This window comes from Enhydra lutris, unplaced genomic scaffold (assembly GCF_002288905.1).
Source record: "Enhydra lutris kenyoni isolate GAN:26980312 unplaced genomic scaffold, ASM228890v2 scaffoldscaffold9, whole genome shotgun sequence".
NCBI classification, from domain to species: domain Eukaryota; kingdom Metazoa; phylum Chordata; class Mammalia; order Carnivora; family Mustelidae; genus Enhydra; species Enhydra lutris.
In genome coordinates, this window is record NW_019154093.1 from 65773264 (window position 1) to 65795190 (window position 21927).

The 21927-nt window shown below is 36.3% G+C and overlaps 1 protein-coding gene across 1 annotated transcript in view; it reads right to left on the bottom strand.

The window, feature by feature from the left end:
- Positions 1-21927, bottom strand: part of LOC111143074 (dihydrolipoamide branched chain transacylase E2) — a 54997-nt gene that overhangs the window by 25876 nt on the left and 7194 nt on the right. Inside the window, exons 3-4 of the mRNA XM_022496530.1 lie at positions 18978-19053; positions 7070-7251 (exon numbers count right to left, since the gene is read on the bottom strand). Coding sequence (XP_022352238.1) covers positions 7070-7251; positions 18978-19053 — 258 coding nt within the window. The remainder of the gene's footprint in view (positions 1-7069; positions 7252-18977; positions 19054-21927) is intronic.

Consider the following 21927-nt stretch of genomic DNA (forward strand, 5'->3'; position numbering starts at 1 on the left):
AAGTAGTACTGCCTTTCAGAAAATTTGGGTATAAATATGAGACAAGTTCAATGGTGAGAAGTCATTCATATTATATATTATTTGTAGTAGTCAGGTAGTTGTTAGAAGAAAGCTCTCTTCAGCACTAAAATACCACCTTACTACACAGTACCTTAAATCATTTTCTAAGTGTTTTTATACATATTTTCTCCTTTTATGATCACAACACTGTTACAGAAATGAAGGGCAGAGTTCTCAATTTTACCAATATAGAAAGACTCTAGGGGCGATGGAGTTAAGGCTAAACAAAAATTTCATTAACACTCCCCCAAGTGACATGATTTTCATGGTTCTAGCACTAGAATATGTGGGATTTTATTCTTTCAGTAGTGGATTTAGAATATATAGTTTTAAAATCCTTAAATTTTTAAAAAGAACAAAAGAACTCTGGTAAATAAACATTTTTATTAAGTCATTTATTTTATGTCATTTATTATATAAATTTTATATATTTTATTTTATAAATAAGTCATTTATTTTAATAAGTCATGAAAACTGCCAATTTAACGTTGCCAGAATTCCTCAAGTGATGCAAATTTATAACAGAACTATTATTTCAGATAAACTAAATAAAAAAGTAATTTGAATTGGTAAAAACATTAAAACTGAAATTACAATATTCTTAGGTATTTTAAGAGCTATTTCTAAAAATGACATTAAGTAGTCAATTAATTCACTTAATTGGGGAAATTCTTGTAGAGAAAATGTTTAAATACTAGAGCATTCAAGGGTGTTTGAAACAATTTGCCTTCACAAAAAGTTTTCTCTCTGCAAAACTTCTTAGGACGACTTTTCCTTGTAGAACAAATGTAAACTTTAGTTCCTATATAAATGATCATAAATTGAGAATTGATGATACCCAAATCAATGAAATCCCACTGTATTTTCTCTTTCACATCAAATTATTGAAACAGCTAATTCAATCAGTTTAATCTACAACTGGCTGAACAAAACTAAGTTACAGCTATCGTTCACTGCTCACTTACGATGCCCAGGGATTACACTCTGTAATTTATGTCATTGAGTATAATTTCACTAAATGACATGCTATGTTCTTAAAATGGTTTTATGTTAAAGAGGTTTTTTTAAAAAGATTTTATTTATTTATTTATTTGAGAGAGAGGGACAGAGAGAGTATGAGAGGGGTGGGGAGGTGGCGGGAGGAGGGGAGCAGAGGGAGAGGGACAAGCAGACTCTGAGCTGAGCACAGAGCCCTATGTGGTCAAAATCAAGAGTCAGACACTAACCAACCAAGCCACCCAGGCACCCCTCAAAGAACTTCTCTTCAATTCAGAATACTTTATTAATCCTGATAAACATTTTAGTATTATAAACTCTTTGTAGGGTGGTGCCTGAGTGGTGCAGTTGGTTAGACATCTGCCTCTTGATTTTGGCTCAGGTCATGATCTCAGGATTCTGAGATCGAGCCCTATGTCAGGCGCAGCACAGAGTCTGCTTCAGATTCTCTCCCTCTCCCTCTGCCCTTCCCACTCGTGCTCTGTTTATCTATCTAAATAAATCTTAAAAAAAGTAGATTATAAACTCTGTGGGACACCTAATTTATGTTGTTACAGCAGATTTTCCTAAGTATGCATACAAACAGTGCTAGAAGTTCAGTCCCAGTGTTCTAGCCGCAGAATGGAGCTGATACTCATAGTCTCTGGATAGAATTTTCAGTGTAACAAAGTGGCTAGGATTACGGGCTTTAGAATTAAACAGAACTGGGGTCAAACTGTAGTTCCCCCAGTTACTAACTATGTGACCATAGGCAAGATATTAAACTTCTGGGGGTCTCAATGATGCACTTGTCAAATGCAAGTAATAATCTAGATAACTCAATCTACATGATTATATGAAATAATGTATATACAGCATTAGAACAGAGAAAGTATTCAGTCAATGAGAGGCAGTGATGTTAAAGGACAGAATTCTGCTATAGCTTATGTTCCTCCTTCTCTTTCCTTAATACTTTCCCATGATGGCAAGACTCCTCTGTTAGGATTAATTAAGTGTAGTGGTGGTGGCCAGACGTTCTGGCAACTTAATTCCGCAGAGCTTTAGGATCAGAATACCTAGAACAGCTGCCACACAGCCTCAGCATTAAAACCATGCCCTCGCTCCAGAAAAGAGAAATTTAGACTCTTAACTGATCACACTTGCTCTTCTTTGTACCTACTTTTTTTTTTTTTTAAAGATTTTATTTATTTATTTGACAGAGATCACAAGTAGGCAGAGAGGCAGGCAGAGAGAGAGGGGGAAGCAGGCTCCCTGCTGAGCAGAGAGCCCGATGCGGAGCTCGATCCCAGGACCCTGGGATCATGACCGGAGCCGAAGGCAGAGGCTTTAACCCACCGAGCCACCCAGGCGCCCCTCTTTGTACCTACTTCTTAACAAACTTAGTTACTGGTGTTCCCAGAAATTTAGGAAGGAGAATCATGGGTGGGCATGGTAATAATGCTAAGAAGTAAGCCGAAAAACCAAAAGCCAGATGCAAAATTGTGCTGTTTCCAGAATAATAAATGTTCATTAATGTGCTTTTACATAATCCTAAAGATTCTAGGCTATACTCAATACCCTCTCTATAAGGAGTAAAATATGTAAAATTAAAAAAAAAAGAAAATTAATGATTCCCCTAAAAAATATTTTGATAAGTTGTTATAAAAAACTTCAGTTATTTAAAAATGTGAGAAGCCATCTTACTTTGTTAAATAGAGACTAGAGAAAGCCAGATTAGCTGTCAAAAGAATTCATGGCATTATACTTAAAACCGAGTTTACAACAGACAACACACTGAGACATGGAATATAATGTGATATAATTTGACATAATCTTGATAAAATTAAATAATTGGATTTCAACTTGTAATATATATTTTTTAATAGTATATGCCTTGTAGTATATGTGCTGCTGAAGCAAGTACAACAGTTTATGCCTTCTAAATGTCACACATACAAAGAGGCATAAGTCAGTCCAGTAAGCTCTTTTCAAGCAAAGGTCTATCTACAGTCAAAGCACTCATAGACAGGACCTGGACATCACAAATACAGTTTCTCTTCTCAGAATTATCCTGATACTCCAGCCTTGAAAAGTAGACACCACCACCATGTTCCAAAAGACAGTACCACAAAGTATTTAAACAAGCATTGGAAGAGAGGATTAATTGTGAATACTACTATTAAGATGTCTAATTTTGATCTCTTATACCTTTGGTAGTTCTATGCTATAATTATTTTCCACCTGTAAAATGGAAATAATGTATCTTATACTTATAAAAGACTTTTTGTTTGGTCATTTTCTATTTATAGTATAATTGGTTTTACTAGCACTAAAGCAAAAACAATATAAACAAGTTGAATATTACTACAAATTCTTGCTTGAGAAAAGGTACATAAAATATTTAGAAATCTTTCCCATTTCCAAAATTAAAGAGAAGCATATATAAATCTCATTAAATTGAATCTTCTGTTCTATAGGTTTGCTTATATATAGGTTATGATTTGTAGTTTATTCTTATAGTAAAAAAACGCAACATAAATATAAGAGCAAAAAGACACATATGCAAAATAAAACCACAATGCAAGATAATTGTTTAGATTACACTCTACTAGCAAACAAAACAGAACAGTGAGCAAATGATCAGTTCTCTCTGAGGAGAATGAACGGATAATTTTTATTCTGAACATAACCTACACAATCTCATTTTTTACAGATATAAAATAAACTGCACATACATAAAACTTGATAAACCTGAAATATATATATACCCATATTCCATTACCACAATCAAGATAAGGAACACACCCGCCCCACTCCCAAGAGATTCCTTATCCAGGCAACCACTAATCAGTTTTCGGTCTTTATAGATTAGTTTGCATTTTCTAAAATTTTATGTACATAGATCATACACCATGTTCTCTTTTTTGTCTGGTTTCTTGCACTCAGCATAATTTTTTGAGATTCATTCATGCTATACAGGAGATGAATTTTTATGAAACAATTCTCTAGAAAAAACACCCCTACTCTGAAACAGTTCTATGACTTTGTATTTTGCGATATAACAAGACTTATAAAGTTGAATCCCATCAGAAATGTCAAAACAAACTCTAAAGCCAAATAATAAAAAACCCATAAATCTCAACTGTTTATTTGTTCATATAAATAATTCATTTTTTTTTGGATGGCCTAGATTAGTATCTAATCTGGTCTATAACACCAGTCTGCTATAGACCAGATATAGACTGGGTGTTCTAATTTAATGACATCCGCAATAGTGTTCAGCATCTTTACTTGTTCAGTTTGTGCCCAAACTGATGCTCCCTGGTGGTCTAGTGGTTAGGATTCAGGACTCTCAGTTTGTGGGAAGAGTATAACCCTCCTGCATTTTTACGTCCTAACCGAATAATAACAATAAAAAAAAAGTCACTGATCCATCAAAATAATTTTGTGTTGCAGGTAATTTTAAAAGGTAAATTCTTCTTTTTTTTTAATACTCCTAAATCGTGGCTTTCAATATAGGAATCACCTCTACTACATAGATTATGATCTCTGGTCCACTTCGCATTAAAAGGAACAAGAGCCCTTTAGAAATGGAAAATTCCAGATCTCAGGTAGGAAATGTACACAGTGAGCCCCAATCATCTTCTAGTGCCAAAGGCAAGAAAGCTTTTGAAAATTAACGAGGTCATGTTAAAAGAACACACAGGAGGGGCACCTGGGTGGCTCAGTCGGTTGAGCAGCTGCCTTCAGCTCAGGTCATGATCCCAGGATCCTGGGATTGAGCCCCGCATCAGGCTCCCTGCTTGGCAGGAAGCCTGCTTCTCCCTCTCCCACTAACCTTGCTTGTGTTCCCTCTCTTATTGTGTCTCTGTCAAATAAATAAAATAAATAAATAAATAAATAAATAAATAAATAAAATATATAAAATAAATAAAATCTTAAAAAAAAAAAAAAGAGAACACACAGGAGCCACCCTGAAAGAGTCTCTTCTATTACAATTTCAGCATGAAAAAGAACGATTTTAATAGATTAAACACAGCAAATCAACTGAATACACACAAAGAGAAAAATAGAAATTTAATCACTATTAAAAGCAACCCCTTGGTAAGGGAAAAGAATTAAGCATTTATTCTGTCTTTCCCATAGAAACTATATTTCAGAGTAACTAACAGACCCAAATGATTGAGGGTGAAGCTCCACTTCACAGAATAATGCCAGCTAATAATGTAAAAAGAATGACAGAATCAAAAAATCATCATTCCACAACCCCTAAAGCAATTGTTGATTTAGGCAAGGACACTCAAATGATTATGAAGTATCTATATAGTGCCATATATAGTGCCATATGTAGTGAAGGGAGAAAAGACAAATCCCAAAGACGTGACATTTTGCAAAACAAATGGCATAGTCCTGTCCACAAGTCAGTGTCACAAAACAAAATGGGAAAGAGTATGAGTCACATGAAAAGAGACCATGGGCCATGTCTAGTCCCCTATTGGACCTCAGTTTGAACAAACCAGTTGAAATTTCAAGGACATTTTGGGGGCAACTGGGGAAATTTAAATAGTCTGATTATCAGATGAAATGAAAATGTATTGTCATGAAAACACAGACCTCGTTAAGCAAACAGATTAGAATACAGTAAGCATAATACATTACTTTGGTAAAAAACTACTTCAAAGCATGTGTGTGTGCTTAGAAAAACATCTGGAATGATATACACTACTGTGTTAAGAGTGGTGATTTCTGAGTAGCAGGAAGGTTTTCATTTTCTTATTTTTGGTTTTCTGCATTTTATATATAAGAAGGCTTTAATGGGCCATCTTCCAACTTTTGGAGGCAGCATGTCATAGTGTAAAATATTCTGGACAAAGACAGGCCATCAAGTTCTAAATCTGGCTCTGTCACTGACCATTGGGCAAATCGCTCAAAGTTTATAGGTTGCATTTCGTTTCTTCAACTGTTAAACCGAAATACTTCACAAGTAAGGATAAAGTAAATAGTGAAACTTTTTATAAACTGTGAAGTATGACTGTGATATTAGTTGTTGTTGTTATTAATGATACAGTCTATGAGTCAAGCAGCCCCCGTAATTCAGACTTCTGGATGTCTATTTCAGCCCTTCCCAGATAGATTGCTGACTTAGGGTTGCATCACAAAACTTAACGCCACACACACGCCTCCCCCTGCCCCCCCAGCCAATCCCTGATGGCCAAGTTGTTTTCTAGGTGACATAACTTTACTGTATCACAACAATGCCATAAGGAATTTCTGAGGTAGACAGCTGTCTCCCACCACTGGGAGAGCCCACTGTTTGAGTTTTCCTCTGCAACACTGTCACAACAGATTCACTTTTGTCAGGACATCTACTGCTTCTAAGTCCCATGGTCACTGCTTCTTCTGAATGCTAGTCTCTTCACTTTTCATTATGATTTTCCTTCTTTTCTCTTCCAGTTCTCTTCAAGAAGTTTGGCTTTCATAACCATAATTGCCAATGAGAGTATGGGCTTTTTTTTTTTAATATTTAATTAAAAAAATTTTTAAAGTAATTTCTACCCCCAACATGGGGTCAAACTCACAATCCCAAGATCAAGATCAAGAGTTGCATGCTCCAATAATTGGCTTAGTCAGGCAACCCAAGTAAGTGCTTTTGTTTTTGAATCAGTGGCAAACTAAATGATCTCACTGTTACATTTAATCTTTCACATATTCCAGTTTTTGTCATTAGTGACCAGGATTCAAGGCCTGAATCTTTAATTCCTAAGAAAGACTGTTGATTCTTTTGAACACTAAGGATTACAGAAGGCAGGCCTCCAGATAAATTAAGTGTTAATGTGTATGTTTCTAACATGGTAACTGGTCAGAAGATAATCATTCATCACAGAGGACCTTTTCTGTTTTCCTAATTTCAGCTCTTAAACCACCAAATTAAATTCTGTAAGTTATTAAAAGTAAATATCTCTTTTAATTAGTACCCATAACAAAAGGACAGCAGTAATCAATTTGGCAAAATAGATGAACATGTTTACAGTACCTTTTAAAGCTTCCGTTTCTATGTCTACTAATGGCTTTCCCACATAGGCAATATCGTCTAGATTATAATACAGTTTTTTAATGACTCCATCATAACGACTAGTGATAGTAACAGAAGCTTTATCGCTTTGAACTTCACAGATGCTATCAAATTGAGACACTGTATCTCCTTCTTTTACATACCTAAAAGAAAAAGACACAAAATACTTTTACATCAATAATTATAAGTATATAATACTAATCATTCTAACAATGTAAATGTTACACTGAATTAGGTCAGTATCCATCCACTACGTCATTTAGTCCCAGATAGTGCACCAAAAAATGTCAGAAAAAGACTATAAGGGGTCTCTTTGATGTATCCTCAAGAAATACTAAAAATTTAAAAGCCATTGATAGATATATAATCCAAAAATTTAATCACACTTTCAGGTGTGATGCCTCACCCATTTCTTGGAAGAAATTCTAAAAATGTGTTTTTAAGATGTTATTTCCTTTTATTATATTAGCCTTCATCAAACTTTAAGGTTTGTCTATTATTCTATAATTAAGTCCAAAAATAGATATCCCTAATGCATATTCTTTGTAATTTCATGAATTTTGGATTGAGTTCTCTCAGTCTTTCCTTCTAGAATTTTTAAATCTGTTCTTTTATATGAGTCTCTTTTTCTCCTTAATCATCTTAGGTATGCTTTGTAAGGCTATTCTAGATATTATTTTTTTTCCCAAAGATTTTATTTATTCATTTGACAGAGAGAGAGCACAAGCACGGGGAGTGGCAGGCAGAAGGAGAGGGAGAAGCAGGCTCCCCAGTGAGCAGGGAGCCTGATGTGGGGCTCAGTCACACCAGGACCATGACCTGAACTGAAGACACACACTTAACTGACTGAGCCATCCCAGTGCCCCAGGGTCTTCTAGATACTCTTAACAAACAGAATAGGATGAATGGAACCAAATCTGAAATGCAACATATGATTTTGATTCTTATACCATTCTTCATGTATCTGGCACATTTCTGACTTACTATCACCAAATTCTTCATTAAGATAATTGTTCAGTCCTTCTTATTCCTTGTCTTCCTATCTTAGCCAGTTCTCAGTCCATAATAAAACATCACCCATGACATAGAAACTAGGTTTAAAAGCACATATAGGGATGCCTGGGTGGCTCAGTGGGTTAAGCCGCTGCCTTAGGCTCAGGTCATGATCCCAGCATCCTGGGATCGAGTCCCACATCGGGCTCCTTGCTCAGCAGGGAGCCTGCTTCTCCCTCTGCCTCTGCCTGCCACTCTATCTGCTTGTGCTCTCTCTCTCTCTCTCTCCCTCTCTCTCTGACAAATAAATAAATAAAATCTTTAAAAAAAAATAAATAAAAGCACATATAGAGGACTTAAACTTCTAGAATGGTGGACTAAGTCCCTCTGGAACTCTGCACCTCTATAAATACAAGTATACCGGCAAAAGTTATTAAAAATGGACTTTTTCAGAATTCTAGAAATTGCAATAGGGCAATTATCAAGAAAGACCTATTCAGGAAAAGTGGCTGAATCTCATTAAAAACATCTGGCTTCATCTTTTTTTAAAAAAGATTTTATTTATTATTTGAGAGATAGCATGAGAGAGCAAGCACAAGCAAGGGGAAAGGCAAAGGGAGAGGGAAAGAGAGAAGCAAACTCCCCAGTGAACAGGAAGCCCAACATGGGTCTCGATCCCAGGACCCTGACCTGAGATCATGACCTGAGCTTAAGGTAGATGTGACTGAGCCACCCAGGCACATCCTAGTTTTATTATTTTAACTCCTATTCTCCTTTTCCTTTCCAGCTCAGCATTAGTCTTGAAAATCAGCAGCCTTATGTTATACCAAGGGCATACCCATGTTTGGAGTTTCACAAAAAGCTATACTCCCAGAGAACTGTCCCTATTTGACATGTTGGACAGCTCTCTGGGAAAAATCTATTCACAGAGCTCATTCTTGTTTGACATGACTCAGTTCCCTCAGGGTGTTTGCTGAAAACAGTCCACAGCAATTGAAAATTATGGCTAGCTGAGGCAATGATAAAAGGGCAAACAAGAGGTTCTTAAAAGGAAGACCTGGGTAATAAGATGTCCATACATCCTACCACATATCTGCCACATTATTTTATGTAAAATATCCAGTTTTCAACAAAAAATTACAAGACATGTAAAGAAACACAAAGTATGGCCCATGTAGAGAAAAAAAGCAGTCAATGGAAACCACCCCTGAGGAAGTCCAGATGTTAATTAATAATAATTAATGTTATTAACTTTAATAAAAGTTAAATCAGCAATTAAATATTCAAAGTACTAAAAGAAACCATATCTAAACAATTAAAGGGACATAGGAGAAAATGATGCCTCACTAAATAAAGAATATCAATAAAGAGATAAAATCTTTGAAGAAATAATGGCTAAAAACTTCCTAAACTTGATGAAAACATTAATGTACCTCTGTAAGAAACTCAACAAAGTCCAAATAGGATAAATTCAAAAGAGCCACACCTAGACACATAATAACCAAACTGCTGAAAGACAATGAGAAAAATCTTAAAATCAGCAAAAGAAAAACCACTCATCAACTATAGGAACCCTTTCAAGACTAACAGATGGTTTCTAGTCAGAAACCATGGAGGCCAAAAGGCATTGAATGACACATTCAATGTGCTGAAAGAAAAGAAAGACTGGGGATGTCTGAGTGGCTCAACTGGTTGCATCTGCCTTTAGCTCAGGTCATGATCTTAGGGTCCTGGGATCGAGACCCACACTGGGCTCCTTGCTCAGCAGGGAGCCTGCTTCTCTCTCTGCCTGCTGTTCCCCCTGCTTGTGTACTCTCTCTCTCTGACAAATAAATAAAATCTTAAAAAAAAAGAAGAAGAAGAAAGATTGTCAGTCAAGGATCTTATATCTAATAAAACTGTGCTTCAAAAAAAATGAAGAAGAAATAAATACATTCTCAAATAACTTGAAACAGAATTTTTGCTAGCAACCTGCCTTACAAGAAATGCTAAAAGGAGCCCTTCAAGCTGAAATAAAAGGGCAATAGACAGCAACTCAAATCCACATGAAGAAATAAAGAATACTAAAAAAGATTAACTACACAGGTAAATATACAAGACACTATATATATATATGTATATACATATATATATATATATAATTTTAAAGATTTTATTTATTTATTTGACAGACAGAGATCACAAGTAGGCAGAGAGAGAGGAAGGGAAGCAGGCTTCCTGCTGAGCAGAGAGCCCGATGCGGGGCTCGATCCCAGGACCCTGAGATCATGACCTGAGCCGAAGGCAGCGGCTTAACCCACTGAGCCACCCAGGCGCCCCTGGAACAACGTTTTTAATGTACTATTGAAACTAAGTTGATATTAATCCAAACTACATTGTTTTTTATTAAACCACAGGGTGGCCACTAAGAAAGTAACTTAAAAAATACATATATAGTAAAAGAAACAAGGAAATTAAAATGGTATGGTAGAAATAGCTATTTATCACAACAAGAGGCACTAATGGGAGAAATATATGAAAAAAAAACCCACAAAAACATATAGAAAACAAATAGCAAAATGGCAGATATGAATCTTACTTTATCTATTATATTAAATATAAATGGCTTAAACATGCCAATAAAAGGCATAGTTGGAAAAATGGATTTCAAAAAATGATTCCACTATATACTATCTATGAGACACAAATAAGTTAAAAGTAAAAGTATGCAAAAAAATATATCATGCAAGAGGGAAAGATGGTGGCAGAGCAGGAGGACCCAAGGCTCACCTCATCCCACAAATACAACTAGACAACTCCCATATCATCCTACATACCCTTAAGAAATCATACCTTAAGAAATCAGTCTTAAGGCTGGCAGAACAAATTGCACAACTAAAGGTAGAGAAGAGGTCACATCAATGAATGTAGGATGTGCAGAGACAAGGTTTAGGAGAGAAACAGACTTGCAGCTACAGTTGGGAGGTAGGTAACTGGTGGCAGAGAAGGGTGAGAGACAAACTAACACACAGGGGAGTGCACGGGGAAAACTAATTGCAATAGTAATTGGCTTGGAAAGTGAGAGGGGCTGAATTTCAGGAGTTCTTGCAAAAAGCAGGGCTTAAAGCCTAGAGCTGTAAAGGTCAGTGGACTTGGCTCAGATAGAGCCTGATGGCATTGAGGGTGCTCTTGGAAAGAAGACTAGGCAAATAGCCTGCAGACATACAGCATGGAAACAGTGACCTCAAAAACATCCTGGATCACAAGGTGGGAAGGTTATTTGTTTATCTCAGAGGACATCCCAGAGAGGCAGCATTCACAGACAGAACCCTTCAGGAACAAAAGAACTGGGAGACATGATTTCCCTCCCCTACCCCTCAGCAAAAGCACAGGTCTACCTACAGGAAGCTGTGTGGTGCTGACACATACTACTTAGCATGTTTACACCAAGTCCCATCACCCCCTGCACCCCATGCTCCAGCGGAAGCACCCTTCCTGGCCACAGTTGCCTCAGTCCCAGCATGGTGGGCCCCCTCCCCCGAAAGACTGGTCCAAAATCCTGCCAATGCTGTATCTCCCAATCTGGGAGTTTTGTGGAGCCTTGGTTCTGACAGCGGTGGCAACAGGTCTCATTTGACAAGCAGACCAGAGCACACATAGTTAAAACACACCACAGTCAGGCCAGGGACCAAATACTGCCCACAACAGGCCAAGGCATCCTCTGCAGACAACAGGCCTAAAGGATAAAGTGGCCAGGATAAAACAGCAGAGTACATGCAACACACACTAGAGACACTCACATAAGTGCCAGGCTCTGGGGAACATGGGACACTACATGGCAGGGCACTAGGACACTAGAGGACCTCTTCTTTATAAGACTATTACCTTTAAGAACATGTTTCTAAACACAAAGAAACAGGCAAAGAGACTTAAACAAAATGAGAAGACAGAGAAATTTGATCCAAATGAAAGAACAGGCCATGGCTGGAGATATAAGTGGAAGAGATATAAGTAATATTCCTGATGGAGTATTTCAAGTAATAATCATAAAATACTCCTTAAACTTGAGAAGAGAGTAGAAGACATCAGTAAGACCCTTAATGGAGATAAAAAAGATCAAATCAGAGATGAAGAGTAAAATAAACAAGATTAGAAACACACTTTATGGGGCGCCTGGGTGGCTCAGTGGGTTAAAGCCTCTGCCTTTGGCTCAGGTCATGATCCCAGGGTCCTGGGATTGAGCCCCACTTTGGGCTCTCTGCTCAACAGGGAGCCCGCTTCCCCGCCTCTCTCTCTCTGCCTGCCTCTCTGCCTACTTGTGATCGCTGCCTGTCAAATAAAATAAATAAAATCTTAAAAAAAAAACACTTTATGCAAATTAATGATCTAGAAAACATAGTAATGGAAAGTAATCAAGTTGAACAAAAGAGAGAAAAAAGAATTATGCAAAATGAGAATAAACTTAAGGAACTCAGTGACTCCACCAAATGTAGTAACATTTATATTATAGGAGTCCCAAAAGAGAGAGAAAAGGGGGATAGAAACTTTATTTGAAGAAATAATAGCTGAAAACGTCTCTAATCTGGGAGAAGGAAACAGATATCCAGATCTAGTAGGCACAGAGAGCCCCCATCAAAACTGACAAAAGCAGATCTACACCAAGACCTATTGTAATCACATTGGCAAAATATGGTGTTAAAGAAAATTTAAAAGCAGAAAGACAAAAGAAAACAGTAACATACAAAGGAAACCACGTAAGGCTATCAAGAGATTTTTCAGTAGAAACTTTCTAAACCAGAAGAGATTGACATGATATATTTGAAGTGCTAAATGGAAAAAAAAAATGCAGCCACCAATGCTCTAGTGATCAAGTCTATCATTCAGAATAGAAGGAAAGATAAGGAATTTCTCAGACAAACAAGTACTAAAGGAGTTCATGGCCACTAAACGAGCCTTGCAAGAAACATTAAAAGAGACTCTGAGTGGAAAGGAGAGACTGACAGTATGATGGTAGGAAACACAAGAACAGTAAAAATGACAATTCCTGTAAAAAATAAGTCAAGGAATTCACAAATAGGATGTAAAATATGACAATATATACCTAAAACATGAGGAGGAGAGAAGAATGTGTTCAAACTTACATGGCCATCAACTTAATTTACACTGCTATATGCAGAAGATGTTATATATAAACCTAATGGTAACAACATACCAAAACCCACTAATAAATATGTAAAGAATAAAAAGAAAGAAATCTAAATATATCACTCAAGAAAACCAGAAAACCATGAAAGAAAGACAGAAAAATTCTTCAGAAACAACCACAAAACAGGTAACAAAATAGTGAAAAATACATATCAATAATTACTTGGAATGTAAATGGATTAAAATATCCCAATCAAAAGACACAGGGTGACAGAATGGATAAAAATCAAAAAACAAAAAACAAGACCCATCTATATGCTGTTTACAAGAGACTCATTTTAGACCTAAAGACACCTGCAGATTGAAAGTGGGGATGGAGAAACATCTATCATACAAATGGATGTCAAAAGAAAGCCGAGTCTGGGGCGCCTGGGCCTCTCAGTCGGTTGAGCTCCTGACTCTTGATTTTGGCTTGGGTCATGATCTCAGGGTCATGAGATCTAGCCCTATATCAGACTGCATGCTCAGCATGGAATCTGCTTTAGATTTTTTTTCTCCCACTTCCTCTGTTCCTCCCTCAGCTCATGTTCTCTTTCTCTAAAATAAACAAATAAATAGAATCTTTAAAAAAAAAAAAAAAGGGGCACCTGGGTGGCTCAGTGGGTTAAAGCCTCTGCCTTCAGCTCAGGTCATGATCTCAGGTCCTGGGAACGAGCCCCGCATCAGGCTCTCTGCTCAGCGGGGAGCCTGCTTCCCCCCCCCTCTCTGCCTGCCTCTCTGCCTGCCTGTGATCTCTGTCTGTCAAATAAATAAATAAAATCTTAAAAAAAAGAAAAGAAAAGAAAAGAAAGAGACAAATAAGGACATTATATAATAAGATAGGGGACAATCCAACAAGAAGATATAATTGTAAATATTTATGCACCCAACATGGGGGGACCCAAATACATAAAATAGTTAATAACAAAAATAAAGGACCCAATATATAATACAATAATAAAAGAGCACTTTAATACCCCACTTACATCAATGGACAGATCATTTAAACAGAAAATCAACAAGGAAACAATGACTTTGAAAGACACTCTGGACCAGATGGATTTAATAGATATATTCAGAACATTCCAACCTAAAACAGGAGAACATGCACTCTTTTCAGGCATATATGGAACATCCTCCAGAATAGATCACATACTAAGCAACAAAACAATCCTTGACAAATTCAGGAAGACTAAAGTCATATGATGCATCTTTTCCTATCACAACGCTATTAAACTTGAAATCAACCACAAGAAAAAATTTGGAAAGCTCACAAATACAGTGAGGTTAAATAACATGCTAATAAGCAAGAATGGGTCAAACAGGAAATAAAAAGAGGAAATTTAAAAAGTACATAGAAACAAGTGAAAATGAAAACATAAGGTCCAAAACGTTTGGGAGGCAGCAAAAGAAGTTCTAAAAGGGAAGTTTACATCAATTTGGCCTACCTCAAGAAGCAAGAAAAATCTCAAGTAAACAATCTACTCTTACACTCAAAAGAGCTAGAAAAAAGAACAAAAAACACCTAAAAGCAGCAGGAAGGAAATAAACAAGATTAGGGCAGAAATAAATGATAAAGAAATTTTAAAAACAATAGAACAGATCAATGAAACCAGCACCCGGTTCTTTGGAAAAATCAATAAAACTGATAAACCTCTAGCCAGACTTATCAAGGAAAAAAGAAAAAGGACTCAAATAGATAAAATCACAAATGAAAGAGGAGAATCAACCACCACCACAACAAAAACACAAACAATTGTAAGAGATTATTATAAAAACTATCTGCCAACAAATTGGACAACTGGAAGTAATGGATATATTACTAGAAAATACAAACTACCAAAACTGAATCAAAAGAAATTGAAATTTTGAGTAGACAGAGAACCAGCAAAGAAATCGAATCAGTAGTGAAAAAACTCCCAACAAACAAAAGTCTTATCGATACATCACATCAATAAGAAGATAAGAATCATATGATCATTTCAATTGACATACAAAAAGCATCTTACAATGTACAGTATCTATTCATGATTAAAACCCTCAACAAAGTAGGTTTAGAGGGAACATAACTCAACATAATAAAGGCCATATATGAAAAACCCACAGCTAACATCATCCTGAATGAGGAAAAACTGAGACTTTCCCTAAGGTCGGGAATAAGACATGATGTCCACTTTCTTCACTTTTATTCAACATCGTACTAGAACTACTCACCTCAGCAATCAGACAACAACAAAAATAAAAGGCATCCAAACTGGTAAAGAAGAAGCAAAACTTCCACTTTTTGCAGGTGACATATTATATAGAAAACCCGAAAGACTCCACCAAAAAACTACTAAAACTGCTAAATGAATTAAGTAAAGTTGCAGGATACAAAATCAATGTACAGAAATCTGTTTCATTTTGAAACATCACTTCAGAAGCAGCACAAAGAGAAATTAAGAAAACAATCCCATTTACAATTGCACCAAAAATAAGAAGACATCTAGGAATAAACCTAACCAAAGAGGAGAGAAAGACCTGTACTCTGAAAAAAATAAAACACTGATGAAAGAAACTGAAGATGATACAAAGAAATACAAAGATATTCCAGCTCATGGATTGGAAAAACAAATATGATTAAAAATGTCTATACTACTGGGCACCTGGGTCGCTCAGTGGGTTAAGCCTCTGCCTTCGGCTCAGGTCATGATCTCAGGGTCTTGGGATCAAGCCCTGCATCGGGCTCTCTTCCCCCCATCTCTGCCTGCCTCTCTGTCCACTTATGATCTCTCTCTGTCAAATAAATAAATAAAAAATCTTAAAAAAAAAAAGTACTTTTTTTTACTCAAAGCAATCTACACATTTAATGCAATCCCTATCAAAATACCAACAACATTTTTCAGAGAGGTAGAACAAACAATCCTAAAATTTGTATGGGATCACAAAAGACCGCAAATAGCCAAAGCAATCTTGAGAAAGAAAAGCAAAGCCAGAGGGATCAAAATTCCAGACTTCAAGTTATATTACAAAGCCATAATAATCAAAACAGTATGGTACTGGCACAAAAATAGACATGTTGATCAATAGAACAAAACAGAAAATCCAGAGATAAAATCACAATTATATGGTCACAACACATGCAAAATACATACAGCGCACACACACACACACACACACACACACACACACACACACACACAAAATCATGCAAACAGTAACCAAAAGAAAGTTGGAGTAGCTGTATTACTATCAGACAAAACTGACTTTAATGCAAAAGCAAATATATAATCCAAACTTTTGTTTTGGAAATCTGTCAAAGCCTTTTTGAAATTGAAGTATTTTTCTTCTTTACCCATTTATTTGCTGCTACAAATTCTAAGAATGAATAAGGTTTTACTGCCACTTACACGAAAACATCACCTTCTGTTAAATCATGCTTCCTTACACATTCAAATTTCTATTCTTGCTGTATAGCACACTATTCTACTTTTGAACATTTTACCAATCTACATTATATATACATATAATGTGTGTGTGTATATATATATATACACACATACACAGTGTATGTAGGTATATATATATATTGTATGTATATCTATATACATACCATATAGTATACATACTACAAACATCACATATTATATAGAGAGAGTGTGTATGCATAAATACATGATGTTGTATATATAGAGAGAGTGTGTGTGTCTGTATGTAATTATATATACATATACTTTTTTTAAGTAGACTTAAAAAAGAAAGCCCAATGTGGGGCTCAACCTCACAACCATGAGATCAAGGCCTGAGCCAAGATCAAGAGCCAGACACAACTTATTGAGCCACCCAGGTGCCCCCAACTGCATTACAATATATATATTTCCCCTTGAGTTGAGATTTATAGATATTAAGTTAGAGAAAAAGCACACAGAATTTAAGAAAGCTTTTAATATTTCTTTTTTTTTAAAGATTTTATTTATTTATTTGACAAAGAGAGATCATAAGTAGACGGAGAGGCAGGCAGAGAGAGAGAGAGAGGGAAGCAGGCTCCCCGCTGAGCAGAGAGCCCGATGTGGGACTCGATCCCAGGACCCTGAGATCATGACCCGAGCCGAAGGCAGCAGCTTAACCCACTGAGCCACCCAGGCATCCCAAGAAAGCTCTTAATATTTCTTAAAGAACTTCTGTAAAACCTTAATCAAATATGTGTTTTTCATCTAATGAACTATTGATTTTCGTTAGGAATGACATAATCTCCTTTTCCAAGAACCTTAAAACCCTATATCAAAACATATGTGTCCAGAGAATTAATAAGAGGTAGAAATTAAGAAATGTTAAAAAAAAACCTCTAGAATCTACAAAGACTAGTGTTTGTCTTAGAAAGAAGTTATTTTTCTAAAAGATAGAAAGAAGCAAAAATGTACATAATACTTGGCAGATTTAAAAGGCATTCTCTATATATTATATTATTTGATCCTTTCAAAACCTTTGTGAGGGCGCCTGGGTGGCTCAGTTGGTTAAGCCACTGCCTTCGGCTCAGGTCATGATCCCCGGGTCCCGGGATCTGACATCTAGCTTCCCCTGCTCATGGGGAGCCTGCTAAAAAGACAAAAACAAAAACAAAACAACAACAACAAAAAACCTTTGTGAGATGGCAGAGTAAGTGCTGTTTCCCCCAATTTACACATTAAGAATCAATGCTCAGTAGAGACCAAGTGAATCCCAGGCAAGATGGTTTATAAGTTTCAGAGTCAGGCTCTTCTGATTTGCTCTTGCTCTTTCTTTAATCCCACAATGCCACTAGAGATATAACGGTAAGGCACAATTACATTCTTACTGTTTTCTAACTAACGAAGTAATAATAGTGAGAACTACAGAGAAAGAATATATAGGTGGCTGAATCAGATTCTTATAGGGATCTTCAATGGTATAAAACTATGGTGAGAGAGCACCCATTTATTCATCTGCACTGCTACTCCTAGACACTTTCAAAAATTAGTTCACTACCCAGAGGTGTTTCTTTTTTATTTCTAAAAAGGAAATGGAAAAGAGGTAGAAGGATGATTAAAGCAGTAGGAGCCTGTTACAAGGCTTTTTTTTTAAAAACTCTGAACCTTTGCAAAATTATTTTTTTATTAATGTCTTTCGGTATTATATTTTAACCTATCCTAAAAATACAGGCCAACTGTCAGAGAACAGTGAGTAAAATGTACAGGCATTCTTACTGAGGTCATTTTCAGTAAAGAGAGCTTAGACTATATCATGATTTTAAAATAGTCTGGAAATAAATAGTTCATATACAAATGTCATTCAAACACATGGTCATATCAAGTTAACATTTTTTACAGGCTAATTTCCCTTCTTCATAGAGGGGTGAGCAGTGAAATAATTTTTTCAAAAGAATAAAAAATAATCCTTAAGAAATTACATCAAATAAAATGTCATGATGTATGATGAATTGTGTTAACAACCTATTAGCAACATAAACTACCTTAATGCTTTTAAAACAAAGCATTGTTACAGAAAGAAATTTCTCAACTTAAAGAATTCATATTTATTCTTAAACAACTTATTTTTACATTGACTTACAATCTTTTTCAGAATAACTTACTTTTTTTTTTTTTTTAAAGATTTTATTTTTAGGTAATCTCTACACCCAGCATGGGGCTCGAACTTCCAAACCTGAGATCAAGATCACATACTCTACTGACCGAGCCAGCGAGATGCCCCAACTTACCATTCTTTAATAGTTACTTCTCTAATACCTTCTCCGATGTCTGAGAGTTTGAACTGAACAATCTGCCCCTGCAGAGCTTCAAAGACAAATGAGAAATGGTCTCATTAAATACATAATATATTCCTAATAGATGCTTTCACAACTAAATGAGAGGCAGAACCTATTGCATTTTACAGATAAAAAAGTATTTAATAATTTTTGAAAGCATAAACATCATTCATAACCATCAAAGATTTAAATAAATTACTCAGCATCACAGACCTATGGATAATGGCCATAGCACTTCCATTTTCCAACTTTCAAGAAAAAGAATGCGTTCTTACAAAGGTATAGAAGGCCCAGCTAGCTGGATCTTGTTTTCTAATATTAAACTATAATAACCTTACTGTCCTGCTCTTAGATCTCTTTTGACTTCATGTCTTCATGACTTCACTCATTCTTAGTGGTTAACAATCAGATGGGTCTATATATAGAAAACTTGGAAAATTTTCATCTGTCCAAACCATGTTCTGCCAACTTATTAAATCTTAGTCTCTCTCCTTCCTTTCCATTGTTTATCCCTTTTTGAATTTCTACTCCACTCTTATAACAACCAGATGCCAAGTGATACTTTATGGCAATTATTCCCCAGAGAAAGTATTCCTGGTCAACAGGAAGTAGGTATGGATTCTCTCACTTTTGCAGGATAACAAGTGGCTCTGAAATGATTCAAGAGTTCTCTTCTATCTTCATCAAAATTCATCAAAATTGCTTACAAAATACACAACAAGCTGATTCAAGTCCTAAGATTTTCTTTAATAAATATGAGGAGATAAGTTTATGGTTAAGAAATACAAGTGCAGGGGCACCTGGGTGGCTCAGTGGGTTAAGCATCTGCCTTCGGCTCAGGTCATGATCTCAGGGTCCTGGGATCGAGCCCCATATGGGGCTTTCTGCTCAGTGGGGAGTCTGCTTCCCCCTCTCTCTGCCTGCCTCTCTGCCTACTTGTAATCTCCATCTGTCAAATAAATAAATAAAATCTTTAAAAAAAAAAAAAAAAGAAATACAAGTGCATTTTTGATATGGAGGTATTAGGCACCTCTTATTTCCTCTCTGGTAAGTTCGGTTCTCTTATGGCCTGCTGCTCAAAGTACAAACTGGAACCTTTCTGAAAAAGTAGTTTGGTGTTAAATATCAAAATCTTTAAAAAAAAAAAAAAAGTCTACATCTTTGACTCAATAAGCAATTCTGCTTTTAAGACTTTTTCCCCCTGAGGAAATAATTAAGAGAGGTACACAAAGATTTGTACTCAAGACTAGTTATCATAGGGGCACCTGGGGTGGCTCAGTGGGTTAAAGCCTCTGCCTTTGGCTCAGGTCATGATCCCAGGGTCCTGGGATCAAGCTCCACGTTGGGCTCTCTGGTCGGCGGGGAGCCTGCTTCTCCCTCTCTCTCTGCTTGCCTCTCTGCCTACTTGTGATCTGTCTGTCAAATAAATAAATAAAATCTTTAAAAAAAAAAAAAAGAATAGTTATCATAGAGTTAAAATGAAGATCTATAATTCCAATCGAAGTAACTGAAAAATGACAAATATATTATGGAACCTCTATACAAAACAGTATTATTCAAGGGACAGCATGTGCAAGAAGAATATAGAAATATAGCACAGAGCATGGTTAGGGAATAACACACAATTCTGTGGCTGAAGATAGTACATGTGGAAAAAAAAAAAAAAATCAGTCAAGATTGAAAAAGGCTTTCTTTGCTGTGCCATGGTGAGCTGTTGGAAATTTGCCCTGAAGGTGATCATGAGCCAGTGGTAAGTAAATATGGTCACACATTTTTTGCAGTTGCTCCCATAAGATGTAGAGTCTAATTTACCACTACTTAAATCTACGCTGGCTTATCACTTGCTTGGACAACAGAATACAGCAGAAGTGAAACTGTACAAATTCTGGAGCCAGGACCTCGCAGCTTCTTCTACCACCTCCCTCTTGGAATACTGCCTTGAGATTCTGGAGTAAGGAAACTGATCTAGTCTACTGGAGGATGAAAGGCCATGTAGAGGAGAAATGAGACACCCCACCCAAAAACCAGGACCAACTGTCAGACACATATGCGGGACCATCTTGGACCTTCCAGCCCAGATAATCCTCTAGCCGAGGATCCTCATATTAGCGTGCTCAGGTGAAACCAGCACAGGAACCATCTGGGTAACTCCCAGAATCCTGAGAAATAATAAATCATTGTTGCTTTAAGCCTAAAGTCATGGGCAGGGTTGTTATTCAGTATAATTAACCAATAGGGAATATCATCTGCAATTTCAGATTTGTAACTTTAAATCTATAAATTTTAGAAAGAAATCTCCGTGGCAGGAATGTGGTGGATGGGGTTGGGGAAGGGATGACAGAGAAAGCAGTTAGGAGGCTACTACATGTACGAAGCTGAAGTATAGAATTTAATATATTTATATATTTTCAAAACTGTCTGAAAAAGAGAAGACAGATTTAAGAATCATGTAGGATGTCAAATTAATAGATCTCAGTAATCAATTTGATGTGAAACAGGAATCAGGAAGGCTCCAGGTTTCTAGCTTAAGTATTCACCGAGTTAGGGAATATAGGAATAGAATGTATCCCAAGTATCTAGAACAGTGCCTTGGCAGAGAGCAGGTGATAAATAAGTGTTTGTGTTAAATGAATTTATTCTCACAATGACACAATGAGTTAGGTACAGTGATTATTCCAATTTTACAGATGATGAAATAGAAAGGAATTAAGTAACTTGCTTAAAGTTACACAGCTAGTAATTGATAGACCAAGAACCCAAAGCTTAAGGTAAGTGTTTAGAGACTAGAGCAAGAAGTTGGGAGTTTCTGCTTGAATGGCCTCTATTTTCTCTAAGAAGTAAAGAGAAAAGATCAACTTTTAAAAATAAAAATCTTAAAAAAAAAAAAAGTCAAAGGTAGGGC